The sequence below is a fragment of the Eufriesea mexicana genome, unplaced genomic scaffold, assembly GCF_001483705.2.
Source record: "Eufriesea mexicana isolate 0111107269 unplaced genomic scaffold, ASM148370v2 scaffold4744748336, whole genome shotgun sequence".
In the NCBI taxonomy this organism is placed as follows: Eukaryota; Metazoa; Arthropoda; class Insecta; order Hymenoptera; family Apidae; genus Eufriesea; species Eufriesea mexicana.
In genome coordinates, this window is record NW_016907909.1 from 197,800 (window position 1) to 224,339 (window position 26,540).

Sequence of the window (26,540 nt, forward strand, 5' to 3'; positions counted from 1 at the left end):
AAGAGCTAGCTCAGACTGTACGGTTTCTTTAAGCAAGAGCAACGTTTATCGTATCGTGGAGGATCATGGACCCAGGATCCATTCAGGGCCACGTCTGAATTTTATAATTTACGATGACTGAACGTGTTATATGAACGTATGAATTTTATCGAAGATCCACGTTTTATTATTTGTCCATTATTTATTATTCTTTATTATTGTAAGTATTAAAACAGATACCAAATATATGCAATAAATATTGCAGCAGGATATTTAAACTTAAGCTTAAATATAAGAGTAGAATTTATTTTAACCCTTTGCACTTTCCCAGGTGCCTTTCAATCACAAATTTGATAAAATTTCGAAGGTAACAGTGTGCGAGGTATCGAAATTAAATACGTGTTACGTGTTAATTATTATACAATTTCTTATTTACTGCTCAAAATATTGTCAGCTTTGTAGCAGAAAATTTTTGAACTCCTATTTTTCTTTAGTCAAAAAATGGTCGAGTGCAAAGGGTTAAAAACTCATAGGATTAGAAGTTAAGTAGAAATGTACAAATTTAGAAGACAACTGGAAGTCTTTTAAAACCGAAACGTACGAAATAAATAAATAAATAAAAATTTATTATCGCAAGTAGTGGATGAAATCGTTCATATTCTTCGAAAAATTTTTAACATGGATCGAGGTGGGCCTAGACTCACTGGTCGAGAGTTAATACAATAGACAGTTGTATTTTCGATGAAAATTTGGGATTGCGCGATAATTTTCGATTTGACAAATTTATCGAATTCAATAGAAAGATATATTTCAAACGACACGATTTTTCAATCGATTGGCTGATTTTATCCAGTCGATAAACAATCAGAAATAACGTTAACGCAATTATTAGTATGTTCATTGGAAATCGAACTGTCGCGCGAATTTAGTTCAGACTACTCGGTTTTTCCATTAATCCGATAATTTTACGTGCACGTTGGATTTTCAGAGATAATATAGCATCGTGCGAATGGTGCTCTCGGTTATCACCGATTCGATAACTTCGCCAAATCCGTTCCCATGACAACCGAATGCAACCCTCGCGTTTGCGTGACGCTAATACGCCTGACGGATAAATTTTGAATAAAAATATGGCGTCTTGTGCTCGTTGCCCTCGGTTATCATCGATTGGAGAAAATTATGGAATCGGTCGGAGGATCGTATCGTCCGAACTAGCTATAAAAGCGAGGAATATTTTAGGAAGCAGGTTAAAAGCCGTAAATAATTCTTGGCCGCGAGATATATTTCTCTTACGATGTCTGAACTTTTTATATTTCCCAAATATTCCCATATGCGGATAAAAACAGCCGAGAACGAGCACGGGAAGAAGTTTTACGTGGAAATAATATCGACCTAAGGAATATTCCCCATGTGTATTCTGTATATGTAATTCTCGAAGAGCCTTCGGAACCTTTGAAATTTTCAGCAAGCATTTTCGAAGCAGGAATTTTCAGCTACACGAGATGTAGAGCGACGCAGGAAGTAAAAAGATATCCTCGGAAGCGGTTTCGTTAGAGTGTACATATAGGTCCAGGTGTACCGTAACTTAGATATGCGGCGCGGTAAAGACGAATTTGCGATTCATGTTCCCACAGGAGTTTTCGGGGATTCGAGTCGCAAATTCCTTGCAAAGTCGTCTTTGCGGCTTTGTCAAGCAATGTCCATTGATTTGGAAATTACACGCCACTCTGACTTTGCCTTTCTGCTCTAAAATTCACACCGACCAGACTGTTTATACGAAACCTTCCTCCATTTCTCGCAAATTCGTTCCTTTCACTTTGAAACTAGTCGCGTGAATGCCCATTAACACCCGTGTCCATTGGTACCCTCAATTTCGAATGTTTCCAACGAGTCTTTGGACATTTTGCTTTCATTTCGCGCCGATAATTATTCAAATACGTTATTTAAAAATATCATGCTACGCTTTTGGAACATTGACGATTGAATACGTCAAAGTCCATGTGAACCATACACCATGTGAATGAAATATACTAAAACACGTTATTAATACCACAATTTTTCGATAAAATTTTGGACAGTCCTTTTTATAAGTACGTGATACTTTATATCGATAAACACAGAATAACACTGTTTATTCGTGCATTTATCTGAGCATGCGTGCAGATATTCCTCTATTCGGAGGAGAGGGAATACCTGGTTCAACGAAATCTCTTATTAAAAATTGGCATTTTTTGGAATTTTTTGGCATTTTTTTCAAATTGGCATTTCGTAGGAGGTATCAACCTACCGTCCGGTGTTTTTAACGTTACAAGAGTGTAAAAATGTAAAATAATTCGCGTCTTTGATTTTCATAGAGAATGGAAAGAGATTTGGATATTTCGTGTGGGATGTTTGCAAAACGAGAAACGCGGATTGGCGTTTTAATTTCACTGTTGCACGGTGACAAACACGGTGATCCAGTGCGAGAGAATGTCTGATGGATCGATACGCAATGCGATAAAGTATAAATTCCTCTTATCCGGAAGGATAATAATTTGGGTCACGGCGAATCGCACAAGGAGTACACGTGTCAAGTAGCGATATCAAGATTCTCGTGTACATGTTACAGGGCTTGTGGGCGGTGATTGAAATGACCGCAATGCTCTGCGGCAATGTTCAGTTCGCCAGAACCAGATTCTGACCGTTCTCCTCTGTTCCATAAAATCGGAATAATCTGAATAAGTTGTGCCGGAAAGGCGGGCATAAATCAAACTTTCAAGTGGCTCCTTGAATATATCTCGTCGAATCAAATCAAATAACCGATAACAAAATCGTACAACAGAGAACTCCTCTCCCGAATAAATTTCCAATGTTACAACCGAATCTTCCCATCTTGCCGCATCTCCGCGAGACTAAAAATTCAATCTCCCGTCCTTTTTTTCGCGAGACAACGCGTGAATGTCGAATGCTCGCAGCATTTATTCGTATCCTCGATGTGCGTCTTATCCAACGATAAATACCAAGTTAAAGGATCCGAAATTCACAGTGAGAGGTCGGGAATAAATTCCACAGCATTACCGGGGTATAAATAACGTTTGTTTCTCGCTTCTTCGAGCAACGGAAGAGCCCTATTCATTTACATCCGCAGCCAGAAACAGCATCGTACGGTTTCCTTCCCCGACGGTGCCAAGAATCCAGAAAAAGCACAGGAAACGTAGCGAAAGACAAACGAGTTTTTCGTCTGTCAGAGTTCCTGGCAGCCAAGGCGATTCTGACCTATCCGTGCTGCCGCGTCGTGGTCAAAGTTCGTTTTTTTATATTTCCCAACCTCCGTTTCTTCTTGCCCGAAGATGAACGTGCAGTGACGTTGAAGTCACCGTCTCGTTAAACTTCCAAGACTTTGTCCGCGTACTGCTTGGAAATTCGAAAAAACCCGGTAAACGAGGAAAAAGGGATGGAACACCTTGGACCCTTTGCCAGATAGCGCGAGAATGAGAGCAATAGGGAGGGACAAGGTCGGGAAGGAACATCAAAGAATTTTTCGTCGAGAAATTTCATTTATCCCCTGCTGTTCGTCCCGACTCACATCGGTTATTGATTTAAGTCCGAAATCGCGACGAGGGGGCAGCACGTGTCTTCGCAGGTGGAAAATAATTTACCTCTCTGTCGAATAACGTGAGATTCGATAGAGAGCAGTATGGGGGCGGGGGAGCTATATTTTAGTGTAAAATTGTGATTTTGACCTCCCATGTTTGGCTCCTTTGCATCCAAGGAACTTCATTTGTATTCAATTTCGTGAGTCAGGGATTGGATGAAAGAACGCTCGACTTTGAAATTCGATTGGTATTTAATTAGAACGTTTAGCAAGATCAATTTTCAATTAGGTCTCTTTCCTTCTTCTACGTAAATCAAGGAGATCGTTTGAGAGGGATGGAACGAGGTGTATACCTAGGTTCCTTCTCTACCACGTAGATGATGTCATTACTGTTTGTAACTCGACGGCGAAGGAAAAAACACACGACTTTGAGGTATGATTCTCTTTCAGTCCGAGACGTTTAACGAGACTAAGTTGCAATTAAATCCCTCCCTCTTTTGAACTTTAATCCAAAGTCCCAGACATGGGATTCAAGGGTGATGGAATAGGGTACGAACAGCGATTGTTCTTTTGAAAAGAACGGAATGAAATGGAAATGGAAGTGACGAGGAACGTTCCACGAATAATCGCAAGTAATTAATGAGAGTATGTAAGGTCAGAGGTGCTAAGAATAATGAAAAGTTCTAACTAGATGGCGAATATGCAAAGAATGCGGGGGACAAGGATTCGAACATGGCTGTCGAATGATTTCCGTGAACTCTTTGAAAGAAGTGAGAACAAACGATAAGATCCAATTATCGAAAAACAGTTTATCACGCGAACGAGCTAAAGGATAAGCCGGCGACCAACCCTCCAGTACTTTCCTTCGAAATGGACTTGAATTCGTGAAACGTCCGACTGTCGCCGTGTGCGACATTGAGAAGCAAGATGAAGCACCGATTGTTAACTTTGTGATATACGATGCGAGGATCTTGACGAAAATTGCATTAAAACGAGTATTAGCCGAGGTTGGAAACAGGTAAATGTCTAAGAGCTGATTAGAAGTATTGCTGGATCATTAAAATAACAGCGAGTTCGTGAAAAGCCAAAAAATAAAATTAAAATATCATGATGTTCTCGAGATACATTGATCGAGGTGATATAATTACGAAGTTCTCGGAAATCGTCTGTTAGTAAGGTCAAGGAGGTTGATCAGATTCACGAGTTACCGACACTTCCGCTGTTCTAAGCTAGATTAGCTATAGAGCATTCCTTAAGTTGTTACATCAACTGCTGTTCAGGCATTTAGTATTATCAGATTCGGTAATCAATATTGGCAGATGTTTGGAATTGCGTTTGCGATTTAACATCGAGTACGTTTAACAGGAGCAATCACGATAATTCTCTTTAGATTAAGAGAAAAGTTACGATGAATTTCGTTGATACAATTTCGTTAAGCAGCACGAGATTTAGCATATCTAATATTCCCCGCTGGTAGCGCACACGCGAAAGAGCTTAAGGTCAATTTAAGTCTGGCCTAACACTATCACAGACGCCGATCCGGCGGTAAACCAAACGCTAAACCGAGCTTAAGTTTTGTTCGACCATTCTATAATCCGCTCTAATAGACAATGTTTGTTCCGACCCAATCATTCGTATAATGCTATTTTCGAACGCTGGAACCGAGGAAATTATTTACTGCGTCCATCCGAGTTCCTGTTAGCGTTTCCGAATAGTACCGAATTAATTAATATTCCTGCGGAATCGTGTTATGTCTCGATACAAAATCGATCCGAATTAACGTAAGAAAAAAAGGAAATCGGATTGTATAACTCTGATAATGGGGAGAACATAATCGATGATGGATATGCTACTACGTATTTTTCAGGAACAATCTGTAGCGACCATCATTCACACCCTCGCCATTAGATGGATCCCAATTTCGAAGACATTCTTGCAAATCCTCGAAAAATCTCCACTATATATTTACTATATATATAATTTTCCGACCTTCCAATAGTATCCCTGGTCTAAGGCAGGGTCTGCTAGGGTAGCCTTACTGATGAGTCCACTAGTAGGCCCTGGACGAAACGCAACCCTTCTTTTTCCTATCCCCAACGAGGATACTTGCAACCTGCCTGACATTAACAAACCGTAGGGGAGGACCCCATATAAATCTAATACATAATTTCTGTGTTTTCGATCTCATATCGAGTTACTTCTTCACTAGTTGCCTGTCCATGAACGATCACACTCGTTGTGGTCAATCAACAGTCATGACTTTGTCCAAAACTATTAGTATCGACTCTCTGACTATTGTGGATCTTCCTGAAGATTTTTATCAAATTACAGCTACTTGCATAAATAAAGTTTGCCACGAATCGCTAATAAAAATTAGCCTATCCCCCATGAGCTTCCCACTGTGTTGAAATTGTCAATTAAAAAGGCTTGTACATATGTAGGAGTAATCATACAAGAGGAACGCTGGATGGGATTTTAAACAGGACAGTGTCACGCCCGGAAAATTAAAACTTTCCATTCGTTTGAGTTGGCATGACATTGTGCGTGTGTTAGGCCCCTTCGCCTCCATGGTGCGAGCTTTGTAGAAGCGGAAGGGCTAGTCACGAATACGTGGTTTTGCGCGAAATCGGTGATATCGCACGGAACAAATATAAAAATAATGTTCGGTTTGGGAATTTGGAAAATATCCGATATTTCATACCGGAACGTAACAACAAATTCGAATATGCCTCGTCATGAAAATAATCTCTGAATTACTAAAATATCCCAAAACTCTGACTCTAAAATATCCTAATACTCCAGAAACTCGAGGACAGCCTATGTTCGAGTCATGGAAGTGATTTGTAAAGTTAGGGATGCGAAAATGTGACACGAGTACACGCAAACTACTCCCAACTTGCAGTACAAAGCATCCAGCAGGATTTAGACCAGTTCCTAGACAAAGCACAAGGTAGCAATATCAATTAATGCAATAGACTCGGAACCAAAGCATCATTTTACGCTCTTCGATCCATAAGATGCTGACCAAGTACTCGGAATCCTCGATTCCTCGAGTTCCTGTAAATTTGCTTTTGCCCTGTCGTCTTGAATACGCAAACCTTTAACTTCTGATCGATTTTGCAACTTCGCTGTGCGAAGGCTAGCGTGTCGTGCAATTGCTTCCCGTGATTGATGGCCTGTCGAAAAATCCGGCGAGATCTAAATCATAAATCGTCACGGAATCCGATAAATGATCACGAGGTAATTGTCGAAGCCGGTAGCCACGAGCCGAGCTATTTTTCGCCATTATTAATGACCGGCCGAGATTTTCTTTCCTCCTCGTCGCCGGTCAGAGTAAAGACAGAGTTAGCCAGCTTATTGCGTTTTATTAATTGCCTCGACCTAGTTAGTAATCCCGACCGAGCTCGATAAATAAGCTAACGAGCAGCGAAGACGATCTGTATCCGCAGACAACTTCCAAGCCGCAAGATAGCTAGTTTTATTTTCCTCGCCAATTCCTTAACCCCTTTTAAAATCGGCATCGGAGATAAGGAAGAAATGTATTCGTTAAGGAAACTCCGGGCAGATCGTGTTCGTTAAGGTGGATAAAAAGCCAGCTGTGCAAGAGAGTTTTCTTCCGGTTCTTTTTTCACGGGAAACGTTTGAACCAGATTCGTGTAAAATTGCAAAAATAATTATTTCATACAAGTTCTGTTATTCCCATTGTTTGAAGATTTCATCTGAATAGAGTCTTTCCTGTATCGTGCTTCCTCCGGCACGTAAAATTATTTCACTAGCACTAGGGGAAAAATTGTCTAGTTGTTACGTGCATGAATAATTAATTACACTATGGGATATGTTGATAGAGAAGTTTTAATTTTGCAATCAACATGTTAAGCAATTGACGAATGTGTTCTAGTTACATGTATGTGTATTCGTGTAACTTTTCTGAAATTTTCTTTGGAATGAATACGATTTTGTTGGCACGCTCATTATTAATTTGGATAAAATATTAGTGCTGCTATCATCCTGTTTTAATATAATATTTATCGTGTGTGATTAACATTTTTCTCTTGTTTCAGGACGAGAAGAACCAATTGCTCATCACGAATCTCTGGTTGAAACTGGTGAGTCTTTCAATTTTTCTACGCAGTAAATGACATCGATAAATAATTTCAACGAAGATCAACGAATAATTATAAGCAGTCTTCGTAAAATGTCGACGTGTTTAATTAGAAAATATGAAGAAAATTCCATAATGAAATCAAAATAATTCGATCACACGCTGTATTTGTATATAAATGTTTTCCTTTCGTTGTGATGGTATCTCTCATTACTCGAAAGCAACAATGAACACAACTGGAGCAGTGAAATTAATTAGTAGCAAAATATCTCTATTTTAATAACGAATACTTCGCGTGACAAGAAAAATACACCAGGAAATAATTTAACTTGATCAACGACACGGTAATTTGCCTGCAGAAAATAGCTTCCAATCTTACTAGCTTATCAGTAAAGGATTGTCCAATTCTCAGAATGTCCTAATCCACTGTTACTATCTGCGTAGACCGCAGGACTCTAGTTTCTACCCTAGTCGGTATAGTTGCCAGGAACGTTAGTTCCATAGGTGGTTTCATAGGAATCCCTAGGACTCGATGAAAGGAATATCACGTAGCATTATTTTGAGGTTCGAATCGTGGTCATAACAGATTCTTATCAACTGGAACTATTAATAGAGTCACGGGCAACAGGTACTCTCGGTAGAGTGGCTGAAGTGGCGCACCCTTATTAGGGTAGACTGCCGTAATATTTCCTTTCAGGAGGTTTCGAACCGCACTTTAAAACGCTTGTCGTTGCTCATTTCCAACGGCTTATGCCTCGTCAATCCTCGCCCTCATCCACAACCTCTATCAAGCTGCGCCATGAACGGCTTTGCGATGACCCAAATTCGCAGTTAACGATTCGACGATGATGTTTTGCCCGATTGACAAATCGACCGGCCATTCCCGACCTATGTTAACAATTAAAACGGAACAGAAGCAGCGTTGCATGCTGGAATCCCCTGCCGTTGATTGTCGTTCGACGATTCGGAGATTAATATTTGAGATGATCTGGGACGTTGATAAATTGAACGAATGATTACAAATGGGACGATGATTTCGAGATCATCGGACGTGAGATGTTCTGCCGATGAGATCACGACTGAATAGATGATCGTAATAGATCGCAATTGACGATGGTATCTGGGATAATGCGGATAGCGTCGAATTTCGAAATTTCTTTAGCTTTCTGTTCATTAAAATAATTGGACAACTGATAAACTCGTTCGATATTAACCCTCGATTATGCTATTAGAGACAGAGATCGATAATGCGTGATTTGTCATTTTCCACCGTTTTCATTAATAAAGATGAGAAGTGAGTATTATATGAATAAATTTACAAGTAATTTGAAATCGTTCACTTTCGGAATAAAACTTTTGACTTCGTAAAGCTTTTCAGTGTCCGAAAGCGCGCTGGAAATAATGGCCGATGGAATGAGAAAAATTGTGCCATTAATATAACGCCGGTTTCCAAGAACTGAAATATCGCAATTTTCAGAAGTCTTTGGAAAATTTTGAACGAATGGAGCATGTCGACTGAAAGACTGTTAAAAGCCAAATTGATATCCAATGCAAAATTCAGGTTCATGGGACAAATATAGATAATTGCTAGCAAAATCCCGTCTAAAACCTAATTGTAATTTACTCACGCGAATCAATGGAATAGCGTAACAGATTTGAACGATTGCAAACGGAATCGAACTATTTTACTTTGCTTATCCTACTTGATTAAAATGGTGACCCGTGTTATAGCTTACACGTGGAAATCGTAATCGTTCAGTAATTCCATTACGCGAAATAACATTAACCTCGACACCTCAAATAAAATAAAATACCGCAAAACACGAGATCTGGCTCTTTTGAAAATTAATTCCTTGTTCTCTTCTCGGTATTTCTTTCATTTTTAAGGATAATCTCGTCTTATGGCAACTCTACTTTCAACCCCTCGCGTTACACGTGGCTTTTCTCCTTTAGCTGAAGAAAACGCAATATATGAACAACCGAAAAGTATTTACTCGTCGCTTCTTTAACCTTTTTCGTCTACCCTTGGATGTCAAGTGCACGTAGCAAGGGAGAGCCTAACGCACAGCTGCACTTGACTTGCAGCGCCTGATATCTTTCTGAATATAAGTCGTTGAGATATTCAACAACTCCGAGATAAGACCCGGAGATATTCAAGATATGTTTGACGTTTTCACGTATCGAAACCACGTCCTACATATTTGCTGATAGCATTTCTATCAAATACAATTGTACTTCAGTAAAGAAGAACTGGACGATCGAGAGCGAATATTCCTCTGCGAATATGTAACTCGATGTCTTTGAAATTTGTGTCGGAGAATTTTCTACCAAGTTTCGTTAAGATGAAAATGGAGGAGGAAATATGAAAATTTTTGAAGAATTTATGGAACTGATGTCGATTCGTGACATTTTTAATACGAAAGATAAAGGCCTCCTTATAATATGATAAAATAAATGGATACATCCGATTATTGGATCTACATTGTTTGCTCTACACTTTAATTATTATTTTTCAGAACGAAAATAAAACAAGCATAAAACGTTCCGTTTCCTACCTTCCCGGGGAAAAATGGAATACCGTAATGTGATAAATTCTACGAGTGCGTGTAATTAATGGAAGGCTTTTAATAAACGAAACTAAATACTTTGATATTAAAAACGGGAAGCAATGTTTTGCAGAAAGGTTTACACATTAATGAAATTAATTTTCTTTCAGCTGAATGCAAATGAATTGCAACTTATAGGAGATGACAATGATGAAATTTAAAAGACAAAAATAGAAATCAATGAATGGCTCTTGTACTGCAAATCATAATTATTTTATTTAATTTGCTCAAAGAATTATTCAAATTTATGGGAAGCACGAGGAAGAATTAATCCATTTCCAAAATATATAAAAAAGCTTTTTCGCTAACGAGAAAAGAAGAGAACATTTTTGCAGTATGTTACTATACTTTTAGAGAAATGGAATGATCCTGTGAGTAATGCAGAAAGTGTTAAGTACGGTATTATTCAGTTCCTCTTAAAATTCTCTTAATTTCCGCTGGACCTATGTGATCTATTATTACAATGCATTTGCATAGTTTTCATTGAGATCATAGGATAGAGAATGCAAAGGTACATAGCATATTCCTGTGTTCCTACCATACTGGCATGCGAGAAATACGTATTAAGCGAACATGCACCAAGTGTCCCGTAATTTGCATATGTGCAAGGGATTCCATGTCAGCTCGTTGTACATTGATTAGTTATTAAAGACTCGAATGCATTACAGCATACCTACTAAGCCGTATTTATACCGTAATTATTGAGTTAGACAACCATATACTAATAGAAGGTAAGCACGTTCTGGAATTCGCTAAGAGAAGCTAAAAGCGATTAAGAAATAGTTCCGAGACACGATGGATAATAATCGAGGAATTAGATGTGCGAAAACTTTTAATCGTGAACATTATTTAATTTCGATAAATTTGTTCCCTGCGAACTAATCGAATTATTAATACATTTTAATAAATTTTCGCTTGGTAAAATTTTGAGGTTATAATTTCTAGGAAAATTTAAGAAAGTTAATGCGAATTGATAAAGCAACTTCTATGATTCAAATGACTACCACGATAATGAATTTCATATTTCAAAGAATAAACTCACATAATATAATTATGTTTCAGAGAGAAAACAAAGTTTAATTTTTATCAACTGTGTCTTTTATGATATTTGATAGTATCGGATAGCTAGTATTCTATTTCAGAAGCATTATATTTTAATGAGGGACAAAAATAGAGAGAGAAAAATATGAACTATATATTCTGGATCAGAAAAAGAATTCAAAGTATAACTGAATTTTATTTGAATACTTTATGCTACAATTTTGAAAGGAATAAATTAATATTTTTATAAAAGAGAAATAAACAAATAATGTCGGTTTTTAAATTGATATACCTTTGCACGAGCAAATGAAATTTTAACAAATATTAAAATATACCTTTAAAATACATTATATTTCCCTTTTATTTTAAAATAAAAGGTTAATATTTTTCCTTTTTCAATACACCTACAATTAATGTATAAAGTCGTTTATCAACTGGCCAACAAACGTGAATAAATTTAATACCTTTGTGCTCTGTACACTTTCCAAAATATTTAAAAAATACAATTCGCGTTCCTTGAAACATAATTTCTATATGAATCTACATAACCTCATCTAACATTATTTTATACGTAATATAAATATTAATAAATTTGGAAATTTATGATACAACAATGTTTTGAGTGATACTAATAACCACACTATATAACGAGGAATCGTATAAAACACATGCTTTACATCATTGAAATTCATGAAAAAATAATATAAATTGTACGTAAATGATTGACGACTTACCAACAGGCCATTCCAGTCGGTAAATAGTTCAGCATATTATCTTCCTGTCTCCAATTCTATCACTTGTTCCCTCTTCTTCCTTTTCCTCTGTCGCAAAACCTACTCGAAAATATTCTCACAGCACAGACACTATTTAAACTGAAATATAAATTTGTAACGTGTGAGACTCGCACGACACGATGCTTCGCAGTAGATACGCAGCGGACGAATGAAAATATGCCGAATCGGACGCCTCGACCGTATTTGTTGATACAAGAACGTCTGCGTGACGTAGTATACCTCGGAGTTAATGAAGCGTGCCTGTAGTCCTTGAAATTCCAGCTGCTTCGCGTTCGGGCACAGTTTTTGCCTCTGTTTTGATCGATGCTTCTACGCAGACCTGCCTAAACTCGCCAACGAAAAGCGCGGGAATTGACAATGGCTGCCGTTTAGTGCCTGTTCAAGTACGCCACCTGTCTACATTATTCACATTTTGCTAGTCACGCGAATAATATTTTATTTTTAGTAATTTTTAAATAATTAAATATCGATATATATGTTTACTCCTAAATTTATTCCTTAATTTTCGGAGATTTTTCGTGAATTTAGATTGTCATTTTATTTAATGGTACATAATTACGTAGTACAATGTTTGCGTATATAGGCATACATTTGACTAGCGTAGTATAATCAGCCAATCACAGTGGCGTCATATATTACGTAACTACGTAATATAAAATCATTCTGATTGGTCGTAAAAAATTAGTGAATATTTATTAATTTTAATGATGTTGCTGAATTTAGTGTAAATAATAATACGAAAGAAATCAATTTTGACGAGCAAACGCATTACAAGAATATATCTGTGGTAGTGGTTATCATAGAATATGTGGTATGAGTGTGAGGAATGTTTGTGTCGAAGAATGTGTGTGTGACGAGTATGACAGTGAGTCGTGAAAAAACATTCAGTAGATTAATGATAGTCATTCCATATAGACGTTGTGTGTGTGAGAGAGTCCTCGAGAGATTATATCGCAATTAGAAGCGAATTTATTTTACGAGATTTAGTTATAGTGTATGTTGTGCTGTTATTGTGTTAAATAAATCCTCTTATTAGTTTATCCATTTACTCACAATATCAATCTCTGGATAAACGATCAAACGTTCAAACAGGGTAAACTGTTTTATCTATATTGAAATATAAAATGAATTTTTAATATACTCTGTCAAACATCTTATTCAATTCCTACAGTGCAAAGGCAGTGATTTCTTGTATTTGGAGGAAGGTTCACGATGTTCCATTACTGCTGTCAGCATTATAAATCACATGAAACGAAAGCACTATATATATGTTGGTAAGTAGCCTTTCAAGAACTTCAATACGTGCAAAGCGTAAAAATTGTTGGGAGTATTTGATGGGAAAATATTAATCTTGACAGCGTACCTACATATATTCATAAACAACTATACCTTGTCGAAATATCTATTAAAAGTTTAATTAATTTTTATTTCATTGTTTTAATATGAAATATTCTATTTCATATTTTTAGATGCAGTTGGACGAAGAGACTGAATATTTCTAAAACAAAATACCGCACAGGGTACGAGTACTTACTTGATATAATTATTCCACTGTATTCAATCAATTCGAGCGTAGTTATTTCGACGACTGAAAACGTTTGTAAATGATATACATATGCATTGTCACGTAATTCAATTAATGTTCAAGGATGTAGCATGTCCCAATTGATATGGAATTTATTGGCTATTGAGTTTGAGGAGCTCGTCTTGTAATTTCCATCGTAATTGGAATTTTAATACTGCTCGTACATCTGATTCTTCAATTTCGATTCAGGGAATTGATTATCGAGTTCGACAGGTTCGTTTCATTATTTCCAAGACTCCTCGTTCGTCTCTCGATTTCACTTCATTTCGAATAGTTTACGGATAATAAAACTCTTCCCTTTTATTGATTGAAGTGTTAGAATTTTATAAGGCGAACAAAATTTATACCCTTAAATATTCTATTACCACCTCGTCATTTATTCATCATCTTTTAACTTCGAAATTCATGAACTTTGCTCTTTTCTCAGTCCAATTAAATATAAAATATTACCTTACCGTATTATATTTTATACATTAATATCCTGCAATGGTATTTGAATATTTTGCAATAATAATAGTATTTTAGGAAAGCAATTTCGCAGAAGTTAATCCCTTGTTTTATTGAAAGAGAAAAATGATTTGAAGTCTATATGAACGGTATTATTTTTTAAATCAAAGGAAACACGTGTATTATTAATATATTTTAGTTTCATTTATTGGTTTTATCGAATTTTATTAGTATTTCGATCTGAGTGAAATTAATATTTCTTCAATACACATAAGCCCAACTATGTTCAGCGTTAAATCCAGTGCCTCGCGATATATCACAGAAAATAGTTTCTCGATCTCCATTTTAAGTGGAACAGGCAGCCTTCCCTCGTCACGAAACGCTTCACCCTCTTTAGTTCTTACGCTGTCAATGGTAGAAAAATGTTTTCCGGTCAAATTAGTTCCGCGAGGTACTAGCCTACTTTAGCGAATTCAGAATTCAGAAGCGCTTCGATCGGGGCATCAACGAAGTAGTTCCGAGGCAAGCTGGAGTGCATTCGCCTAACACAGTCGTAGCGGGACGTAGTTACGCGAAAATCCACGATTGCAGAAACGAACTTCTCGGTAGGGTGTAACTTCTTGGCCTCCACTAGAAAAGAGTGGAGCACGACTCGAGTAGGCGGAGTACTCGCGTGTCTGTGAGCTTTAACGGCTCTATGGTATTATGAGCGAAGTCAGCGCTAGGTGCACTCTCTTTTCCTCTTTACCATCTCACTATGCCTCCCTCGCTTCGCTTCACCCTTCTGTTAGCCTCCATCGCGTCCCTATTTCCGTTTCTCACCCCAGTTTTGTGCGTTCACCTAAGAGAGATGAGTAGGAAAGATGGACCGAGGGAGAGGAGAAAGGAGTTCAGCTACTCAGGCTATCCTGTACAGTGTCTCCTATAACGATGAAAACAAGTTTCTCTTTCCTTTCTCTATCACCCTTTTTTTTTTCTTTCCAATTTTGTAAAGATAAAAGGGTAATTCGTTGAGCTTTTTAGCTCGTGTAGAAAATCTGGAAACAAAACGCGTGGTAAACGGTATTCAGCTTAACACTAAATTCCCGTATTTCGTGGTTGCTAGAGGAACGCTGTTCATTAAAGATTTTCCTTGTTTTCGGCGTTTATTGTTTTCCCCTTTGATGTGGCTAAATTACATTTTTGTTCTAACTCGTGTCATGCCGGTGGTTAAACTAGTTCCCAATTTTTCGTGCTTATTATTCCGTTATAACCGATGTTTGCATTTTATAACAGTCAATTGTTGGTTATATACCTCTGTTGGATGAAAAGGGATTTACGTCAATTCACTTCCACTCTCATCATTTTCTTTTTTATTCGTTTCCAAGTTTTCAATTAGTTCCTTTCGTCTGCTCGTGTCATGCTCACAGTGAATGCACAATTGGTGCTACCAACTAGCAGCCATCAATGACAGGACAGGATGAGTCAGAAGCACCACGAGCGGCTAGAATCCTCGTTTGATTAGGTTCGTTAATGTACCTGCCACTGTCAATTGAGATGGACTGATATTCCGTAACAACCCACTGAGGGCACTTTATCGGGTCGATATATTATTGGCTCAGATCACCAAGTCTTATACAGTACATATGTGAGCAAAGAACTATTGTCAATCAAATGTCACGTTAGCATACGTTAATTGACATGGTCGCGAAGTGCAGAAATTTTACAGCAAATTGGGTGCTCCAAAACAAGAACGTTCTTGAACAGCTTTCTATGTTTGACAATTGAAATCAATTCCAGGTCTTTATCAAATTTGGATAATCTTTGCGATGAATAGTACAAAATTTTACTAGCTTGTTAGATTAAATTTCGTTTATATTTAAAAAATGTATTAATATTAAATTTATACTTTACCTCGTCGTCAAAAATTTCATTTCTCTTACAATTATATCTGCACGTATAATGTATATATTCAATGTCTAAAGTATATAACAAATTTGACGAAAATCATATTACAATGGTTCATCGTGTGTAACTTTAATTAAAGTCCACAAATATAGCTAGAATAAAGCCAAGATCGTTGGTACGTCGTGTCTCTGCAGTATGAGTGATTTCCTTGATTTAAAAGGATCCATATCTAAAAGGATTATCACTAAATGGAGATCAAAGATAGGTTCCAGAAAGTTTTATCCTTAGAATTTCGTTTAAATGAAAGTTAAATTAAACCCAATTCTCAGTTTCTACGTCTGCATAGTCCTTCGTCATTCTAGATTTGTGATTCGTTTATCTGCAATTTTCTGATAAGATTAAACTCACCATTATCTGTCTCCCATGCTTGTTTGTGTAATAACAATGCTAATTATAAATCTCTTCGTAATGACTTTCTTCGTTACACCATATCAAAGTAGAAAGAAGAGAATCTTTTTATTACAAAATTAAAGCGTGTCAATTTCACATCAAGTAATCAGAGTTTCGATTAAATTTCAAGAAGTAATTTAACGTGAAAGACTTTCAACGCTTAATCGAATAACGAAAAATTTAATAAAAATAGTAAGACAAATATTAAATATAGTCACTATCAAATTCATTTATTCTGATACGATAATTCAGCCTCGTGTTTCTTTATTTTTTAACACGTCTTCATTTTATGCTTGATTGATGTATCTCTCTACTCCAGAGAGAACATTATTAAGCAAAAACTCGCTGAATCCTCGTGGAAAGTATATTAAAGAAGCTTTTAAGCAAATCGAATTACGTGCTTTTGCTAATCCGATATACATATATTCATCTTACAAAACCCGTCGTCCATGTTTCTTTTATATTTATCAATTTTCATGCTCATATTAATTCTTTATATATCGTTTCTCTTACATTCCAATTACCTGTATATATATTGTTTTGCATATTATTATTACACGTTCTTTTGTTCGATATAATAAATGAATGAAAATATTCTGTCAATGGAAATAAAATATCCAGTGTCTATAAAATCGAAGACGAATCGACTGTACATTATTAAATCGAGCATTCCAGTGAGAAAGCAATCAAGCAGGAAAACTGACGTGTTCCATGTGGACTAATTTTATGTCACAAAATACTACGTATGCCACAGCTAATATTTATTCGGGGAGAAGCATGTTTCCTTCAAACGGTTTGGCATCCGCGGAGAAGCGAGCAAATATTCCTTATACATATAGGGTGGCACTTTGGGGTAAATTCAGGTCACACAAGCAATCGAGAGTGTATTAACTAGCTCTCAACGAGAATTGAGTTACGCCGCGAGTTCGTGGTCCCTGATCAAAAGCCAGTGACGTATTGTAAACCGAAGGTGCAAAATTTCACCCTCTTTGCCGCAAATTCAGATGAACCCACGCCTCGGAAGCCAGTCGTGTTTCACAAAATTTCACGCTCTCTGCCCCACAAAACGAGACTATCTCTGCAGTCCGCAGATCAGTCCTTTCTATCATTCCATTTCGAGATACACTGAAAAATTTTCCCCATTTTCCAATATATTTTTCCGACGTATTCTTAAACCCGGGTGTTTACAAACTTTATAAAATTTCTATAGTTACGAGATGGTATTAATTATTGCATTTTCATATTTCCTCTTTTTACTTGAACAATTTTCTACGTAAATTTATTTCTATGGAATTCCATCGTTATTTATTAGCATTGAAAATTTATTTCTCCGAAATTTTGTCGTAATTGTGCCAAATATAAAATAGGAATCGAGTAATTACTTGGATTAATGTTCGTTTTGCGGTGTCCTATTAACTAGATGTTCGATGTTTCTGTTTGTTTCGTTGTTGTGTCTAACTTAATTGCAATTACCAGGTCACTCGAAGAATTCTATTGGATTGAAGAAAATCCTGCAGGTATTCGTCAAGGTACGGAACCGTGAGACGTTGTAAACTTGGGGTGCGAAACATCGCATCCCTACGTGTCGAGTTCAATTTCAGTTTGACGTGTTTTATATTGGTCCAGAGTTACTCAGCGGTTTTACGAACCACTATCTTCCTCTTTCTTTCGCTCTTTGTGCACGTGTATACACGAACACGGATACAGGCGATAAACACGACAAGAATTATACGGGCTGCGTGGATGTAGATGGAAATACAGCATGCAAGCTGATAATACTTTTTCGCCCATCTATGAGTGCCTGATAATGATATGCTTGCAATGCACGAAGAGTGATAGATAAGACTATGATATCATATTCGTGTCAATGCAGTAAAAGTTTAATAGCCCCATGAATACCTGCGATGAAAATTTATCGTCTCTTAATTATGCTTAAGCTACGCGTGCTCTTAAAAGTATTAAAACACTTTTGATATAGTGGAGTAGATGGTAGTAAAAGTTTTTGAACACAGAGATTAAAGTTTAACAATTTAATTTTTCAGAAATTAATATTTACTTGCTACTACTAATTATTAGTTATTAATTATTTTATAGTTAGTAATTATTTAATTACTTATTAGTACCGCTATTTGCTATTTATTATTTATTATTACTTTTGATATAGTGGATATAGCGGAATGGATGGTAGTAAAAGTTTTTGAAGACAGAGATTAAAGTTTAACAATTTAATTTTTGAGAAACTAATATTTACTTACTATTACTAATTATTAATTATTTTATAGTGAGTAATTATTTAATTACTTCTTAGTACCGCTATTTGCTATTTATTATTTGTTATTACGTATTTATTTTTATTATAGTTTCTTGTTTGCACTTAAAGAAAAATATTGCTGTATAGTAAAAGCAGGAAGTCAAAAGCAGAGTGCTACTCACCTAAATGTTTCTGTCGTTTCCTTTCGTACCTAAACACCATAAAGATGATCAGTTCAGTAGAATTCCTGCAGCATTTTTCCTTTCCTTTTACGTTCGTTTCCTGGGTTCTCAAATACGTTCTTGCAGTTCCTTCTATCTACTAACTGGATACTTCTACTTCTAATCTAGGTCCGTTCGAAGCTACTGTATCGATTCCGACCGCAATGAGGTGAACAGAAAAATTGCTGGAAATGTCGAGAAAATTGCTTGAAAGTAAATTCCACAAAATATAAATAAATAAGTTATTGAATTCGTGGTATTGAAATTAAATAGTAAAGTACGAATAGTTCTCGAAGAATATAATATTCATCAAGATTGCAATGTAAAATTGAGTCAAAATCAAAATTAAATGGAAGGAATAGAAGAACTGTTCTCGTTCCTTTTATTTTCAAATGTCATTATACGTGAAATCATTCACCACGTCAATACGAATTTACGTCAATTACGAGTCCTTTAAAATTTCATTAAATTTTTCAAATCCATGGAACTAATCACGAAATATTTACACTCGGAAATATTACTTTTCTAAATGACTATGAAACATCGACGCGAAGGAAAATTTGTCTGTTTGAATGTCGAAGTACTGGAAAAACATGTTATCACCAGTGAAGAGGAATAAGCTGCCTAAAAACTGCCTGTTGGTACATTTTTCTGAAAATAAAAATGATAGGAAGAGGGATTTCAGGCAATGATACGTGATTGAAATAAGTCAGAGCTTTAAAGGGAAACACGAATTATCAAAGAGCTCTAACAGACATATTGAAAATTGTTGTATGCTCGGTAATACTCCTATCTCTCACTGTTGACAAAGATTTACATCCAAAAATATTTCCAGCGTGCCCCGGCAACTGAAACTGTGAGACACGAATGAAAATCTCGCTGTTTCCACGAAATATACGAAACAGCTTTATTCGAGACTAAATTTTTTCGTTCGCATATTATGCATCTTCGTATCATATTTTTCAAAAGAGCTAACGATAGGTTATGTTCCATTAACGAGGAATACAATATGCGTATTGAAATAAAAATATCGTATAACTCTCGTTACTGGGAGGAAGTAAGATAAATCAAGGAAGTTGTAAAGCCATTATTCGATGAGTGCTATTTCATTTGAAGATGTTTATTCAAACATCCGGCCAAGACCGAGGCCTGCCGATTTTTCATCCAACGTACGCCGGAATCCCGATCGAACTCCCGGTTATCTATATCCGACTTTATCTTTAATCTTTCGCTTCCACCCATCTCCCCGAGATGGCTGCTTATCCCCGTCGACTCGTTCTCGAGATAACAATGAAGAGATTTTCCAGCTCGTGTCGGTTTAATTAAGCTTCGACCGAAAAACCGACCGGATCGCGCCCGGCTCTCCTGCATTAAAATACCGATTCGATGTCTTTTAATTACAATGGTTTTCATTCGTTCGGGCTAAAACAAAATTAAGCATCGACATTCGCGATTTCCGTCCTAAAAGATCAAACGCGTGTAGCATCGGCTCGTAGAGCGCAATTAAACCGATAGGGGATGCACATGTACACCCGTGCTTATCAAGAACCGATGGTTAAATAGCCGTTTTCATGAACGATTATATGTATTGTGGCTGGTGTATAGTCCTGCTGTCCCTATTTAGCATGCTCCAGAAACCGGGAAATGTTAATCAACTCATTAAGAATCGTTTTATGCATTGATATTTTATCGGTATATCGATATGTTCCGCGAATCGATGATGACACGTATGATGACGTAGTAATTTTGATAAATTGTTATATTCCAAATTTGCCAGGCTATCTTGTCATAAGGCTGATTCAGCTGTGACAGTTGATTATAGAATTGTTGTCAGTTATTATAAATATAGGGTAATAAATATAGAAATGAATTTAATTTATTATAATTTACCTTGCAGGCACGTCTCGTTCATGCTCGTCATTCGAGGGAAGATTTTTCATTAAAATTGCACGGGTCCCATGAAACTATTTTCGTTTTATTCTTCGCCGTTAATGCAAAAGGACGGATGTCTCTTTCAATGTAATACTATCGTTTAAATAGAATAAATCCAATTTCGTAGAGTACATGGCTCAGAAATAATTCCACGGCGTTTTATCATACCAGGAGGAATTTCTTTAAACGTTGAAATTGTAAAAATTATTTTATAAGGCTCGTTCGTATTCTCCTCTTATCCTCGACGAAATTTCGCCTGATTAAATCTTTTATGCTAATATCCAACATAATTATTCGTTTTTCCAAACTCGTTTCTTCGAATTATTTCCTGCCGCGAACTTTCGCCAAACTTCTCGTGACTATGCGGTTTATTCGATCAGGATATCCCAACCATCTCATCATTCTTTTCACTCCGATTGTATACGTTCTTCGTGTTCCTCGCTTCATTGAAGCGGGCATAAAAGCGTTCGCGACGAGACAACGAGCATCCGTAATAAATTTAAGGTATTAATATTTCGAGAAAGGCCAGGCTGAATCGATTTCTTTGCATATTCTTTTCCGCTCGAAGAATAAACAGCGAAGTTTAATGATCACGACCGTTCGATCCTTCTATCCGCTATATCTTTGTCTCCATCTTCGTCGCTACCCTCGATTCAGCCCCATGTGCCTCGTGACGAACTTCGAGGTATGGTCTAATTAGGTCACTCATCCGAGGAAAGAGAAGCATGGCAGTGAAACCGATGATATTTCCAGGGCAAACATTTTCAGAGTGATGTAGAATCTTCGGGGTCGAGGAAATAATCAGTTTACACGGAAACGAGCTGGCTGTTGGTATAAAATTGAAATGAATTTTAGGAAATGGCGACTGCGGATCAGTGGCGCCGAATTTAAACACGACGCATATATTTTCTAGTCCAATTTCCACGTTTATCGTTAAAGGGGTTATAACGCAAAGGAATAGTAGTCAGTGGAAACTGTGGAAAACTATACAGATCTTTATTGAAAATTGGCGAATGGTTAGAACTGGCTCGTTTAGGGCCACGCAGGTCAAAAATCGTCTTCAGAAGACTGGGGACAAGAGACAGAACGCAGAGGAAGAGACCACCCCCATGTCGCTGGAATGAAGAGTTTACTTCACTGTTGAATTTTACTCTAACATTTATAAATACAACGAGTGCCACCCAGCTGTATGGTTAGTTGAAAATTGATAAAAAGATGATTATAAGGGTAGGGAAATTGTTTATAGCGGAATTTATTTGAAAGATCGACAGAAAATGGCAGCCATTGATCTGCCAGCGAGCAACCCATAGCACGTTTCTCAATTTTTCCACTGGGAAACCAATCGAAAGTGTAGAAGGGGTTGAAGTATTTCAACGACTTTACATTCCGACATAATCTCTTCATCGTCTGCTCGGCCGCGCCCTGCACTTCGCGTTTGGACGAACTTTGGGAAACGCTCTAATTACGTCCTTCAGCGAAGAGAATGGAGACTTAAAATTAGTTGCGAAACCGGCGATCCGGTTGCCTCCTGAAGAGACTGTGCAGCGAAATTCTCCGGACATTTTATCTTCGTTTAATATCCTCGAATGTTGTAAATTATAGCCTCAACATTCCCGCAGTACTCGAAGTAACGAAGAAGAAGAAAAAGGAGACAGGGACGAAGGGAAATGAGATCTCGAGAGCCATTTAAAAACACGACGGAACGAAACTCGAAATGCCTGGAAGATTTTTTTAATACGCAGCAAGAAATGGACCATGCCATTAAACAGTTAATGCTTTCGAAGGTAATTCAGAAAAGGTAATATAAAGAGTTTCTTCGTGAAAGATGCAAAAGAATCTTGCCCGCAGCACTTTAAATGAACTTCTTGGATAGTTTGAAACTGCTGCCCCAATTCCAGGGGTGAATCCGAATAATCAGCCCCGCGAGTGTACACGCGGAACGCTCTGCCAAACGTTGAAATCTTAAAGCTTGCAAGGGTTTTAAGCGGTTTCCAGTCTTCGCGATCCGCGATTTACCCAATGCACTGGCCGATGCCGTACAAAGTCTCGCGTCCACGGAAGAGAGGAGTCAAAGACAGCTGGTTCGACCCTTTCGGGTTCCAGTCGAAATTCTCGATCGACGAGTTTGGAAAACAACCAGCACAGGGGATACTAATCAGCCAGAAGTTCGATCAGGCGAGAACGTTGCGCAGCCAGTTAGTTACGGTTCGTTGAGTTGTTCAGGTTTTATTGGAGCTGGAAATACCTTAAGATGGCGAATTGGATGGAATTGCAGGAAGAGCAACGTATCGTAGATTAGAGGCAAAGGAACTCAATGCCCCGTGAATTTTATAACTGCAACTCTTCTAACTGTTCGATGGCTTCTCGTCGAGTTCTTGGCATAATTTATCTATTATTGCGCGTCCTCAAGGAACTCGTTATTATTAATAACCCTTGTATACTAGTCTATACTCATCCTATAACCTCCGTGTTCGGCGCTTCATCGACTTCTCGTTACACCGTGCTAGCTATTTAGAATTTAAGACTTAGCCACGCTGCTGTCGTGAAATTTGCTGTCCTCTGCTACACCGCCTGAGCCAGGCCAGTGTCACACGTAGCACTCCCGATAATGGTATTACCCGTCGTCGCCATGGCGGTGAAGCGTTAACCATAGCCATTCGTTTTCGTAACTTACGATCTTCTTGATCTATCGTGCAAACTTTTCACGACGGCAGACAAAAGCGAAACGGAAGACGAAGCGGTATGCCGATGCAGCGTCGTAGATCAGCCCCGCTGACAAATCTGTTGATCGTATTCGAGTTCCACGGGACGACGTTCGGAATTGCAGCGATTGGAAGACGGCGATAATCGAAATTGCTAAGATTCTCCACCCGACAGATTTAACGCGGACGTGACGTTAAATCCTCTGCAAGCTCGTCGCGTAACGTCAACAGGGGAATCTGTGTCGCGACAGAGAGAAAGAAAGGGGACCAGATGAAAATCCGGGGACGGAATTTACGATTCGTCCGTGCAAGTCCTTCGACCATCTCCAATGTCCCGGTTCGATTACGATTTCACCGTCACGAAGTCCTACGGGTGCCATTAGCCTGTTCTCCAGGTCGTCTTACGATGGACCTCGTGCGGGAAAATCGGTCAAGCATTTTAATTAGCTCCCCAGCGACCGATCGACAGAGGAACGAATGCAAAGCGGTCGAAAATGGAGCCGTGATGCGAATTCAATCCGCGGGTCGACTGGGTTTTATGTTTATGAATATTGCAGGGCAGAGGATCTCGCGGTGTTCCTCCCTGTGAAAGGAGAAAATTAGAGCAAAGTTCGGAATTATCCTTCGCTGGGATTGGACACGGAAAATCATTAAACTCGGGACTTTCGTGTGCGTCTCCGCATTTATATTGCCTAATTCGTGGCACGTGCACTTTCAGTCTTGTCCCTCCGCCCTTTCTTATCGCCCCATGGAATTTACAACTGGGATTGTCTGCGAATACCGTTGAAACGTACACCGGTGATATGGTACTTTATGAGACACTGTAACCATAACGTATGGGTCTCTTGGCCAGGAGAGGAAAGTTTGTATGATAATACGACGTACAGGGTAGCAAGTATCTTACCCGAGATTTTCGTCCCTGATGAAACGGTTCGCTTAACGTATTAGTTGCTGCATCTTCCCTTCTCGCTCGAAAATCGACCAAGACGCGAGTGTTGTGGATAGAAATGCACACCAATATCCTCTACACTTTTTAACAGTTAACACGTTAGTATATTTATATAAAAATATTTAAACGCTGAAAATAACTCGATAAAATATTTAAAAATTGATTAACACTTTCTAGAAAATTCTTCTCTCTCACCCTTATTAACCCTTCGCGGTCGGCAGATTTCTGCAGAGCAAGTTTAGCGTTTCGCAGTTACTTTTCTGTACAGGATTTAACCCTTTCGGCACGAGCGTGCTGTCCACCATGACACACGTAATACATGGTCAGTCCTCTTTTGTATGAAGATTTTCTTATGCGTTAAATAAGAACTGTGCTTAATAACAGTTTTCAATCATTATTATTTTGTAGCTTTAACATTAAAAGATATTTATGTAAAATTCTACATAGATGGATATATCTGGCGCTCGTACCGAAAGGGTTCAAGTCCATATATGGATATTAAAACGCACCGAATTTGTCGAATCTGATTTGTGTTTAATACTACTTATAATACGTAAATATTCAAAATTTGTAATTTCTGTCATTTTCTGTATTTTTCTATTTGCGAATGTCCTCGCTGCGGGGACATCGATGGTAAAGGGTTAATCGCTATATTTAATCGTCATTCATACTAGACTGCACTCGCACATATTGTTACGAGATTTTCATACCTATCTGGTATTCGGCTAAGTAAAAAGAGCGGATCGTAACTTCAGGGAAGAGTAATCCAGCATCTTCCAAAATGTTCGGACAAAATAACAATCGGCTGTTTACTGTAAAAAGGGGTGTCTTCCATCGAAGTTCAGAGAGTAGAGCTGTAAACCTTTCACTAGAGTTAAATCTATTCAACGACGTATTCATTGGAAATCTTTGGAAATTTAGTGATCGAACTTGTAGAACAGGAATTGTAAACGCGATCTGTAACAATATTATATTTATCACATATCATCGCAAATGAGTTTCATTTATTCAACCTCATTCGCATTCACGCATGTAAAATCAACACTCAAAAGTGTTTGATATTCGAGGAAATTTCGAAATTTATGAAAGTCGATCGAATTCGATCGGAATGGAAGATAGATCGAGTTTGTAGGAATTGGCTAGTTGTCGAAGCGAGTGCAGAGATTGATCGCTTAACTTCAAAACTGGAAAAATATTCGGGCGAGACCTCCCGGGAGTAGATAGATTTCTCACTTAGCATCCGAGTGGATCGAGTGGATCAAGGAAGTATTTCGTCAGAGGACTCTTTTCGGTTTTTGTTTCGCGAGCTCTTATTCGATTACTCTCGTCTGGCTCGATCCCTTTTGCGTATCGAAGATCTCGGAAAATTCGTTCTCGTTGCACGTCTAGATGTACGACGAGATTGCGAGCATTCGTCTCGTTTCCAAAGGAACGAAGGCCTCTCAGTTTTCTCGTGAATAGCCAAACCCGTACTTTGTAATGCATGCCGTAAGTGAAGGATCCTTTCCGAGGAAAGGCAATATTGCCTCTCAAAGTCATGTTATTAAACTATGAGCGCGAAACGACGAAAACGCGACTGTCTGCTTGCAGATATTATTGCAACGTGTATTACACGGTAACAATAGCATCGTATAATGAACGTCTAATGAACTATAGATTATTCAAAGTAACTCTCGATTATTTCAAAAATGGTAATTTTTGTGTAACGAACTGTAGGATTTTTGGCTAAATTAATGCTATGCAGGCAGAGATCTGCACGTCTAACAAACAATAACTCTCTTTTCGTAACAAAACAGGTTTTATTTAACTAAAATATTACACCAAGCTCTCACACGATCATCCATTCTCTACGTCCTTACACACATTCAGCCTTCTAACTCAACTCAAATCTGCCTACTTTTGACTTCTTTCTCAATTTTTAACTCTGACAGCCTCGCGCCCTTACATCCTTAGATTAAAAACTATTAAAGTTTTATTACTTCTTTAATTACAGATTTATTTCCAATAATTTTCTAATGGC

At 37.7% G+C, this 26,540-nt stretch overlaps 1 protein-coding gene across 1 annotated transcript in view; it reads left to right on the forward strand.

The window, feature by feature from the left end:
- nAChRa7 (nicotinic acetylcholine receptor alpha7 subunit) overlaps positions 1 to 26,540 on the forward strand; it is a 271,960-nt gene that overhangs the window by 180,469 nt on the left and 64,951 nt on the right. Inside the window, exon 3 of the mRNA XM_017911599.1 lies at positions 7,615 to 7,659. Coding sequence (XP_017767088.1) covers positions 7,615 to 7,659 — 45 coding nt within the window. The remainder of the gene's footprint in view (positions 1 to 7,614; positions 7,660 to 26,540) is intronic.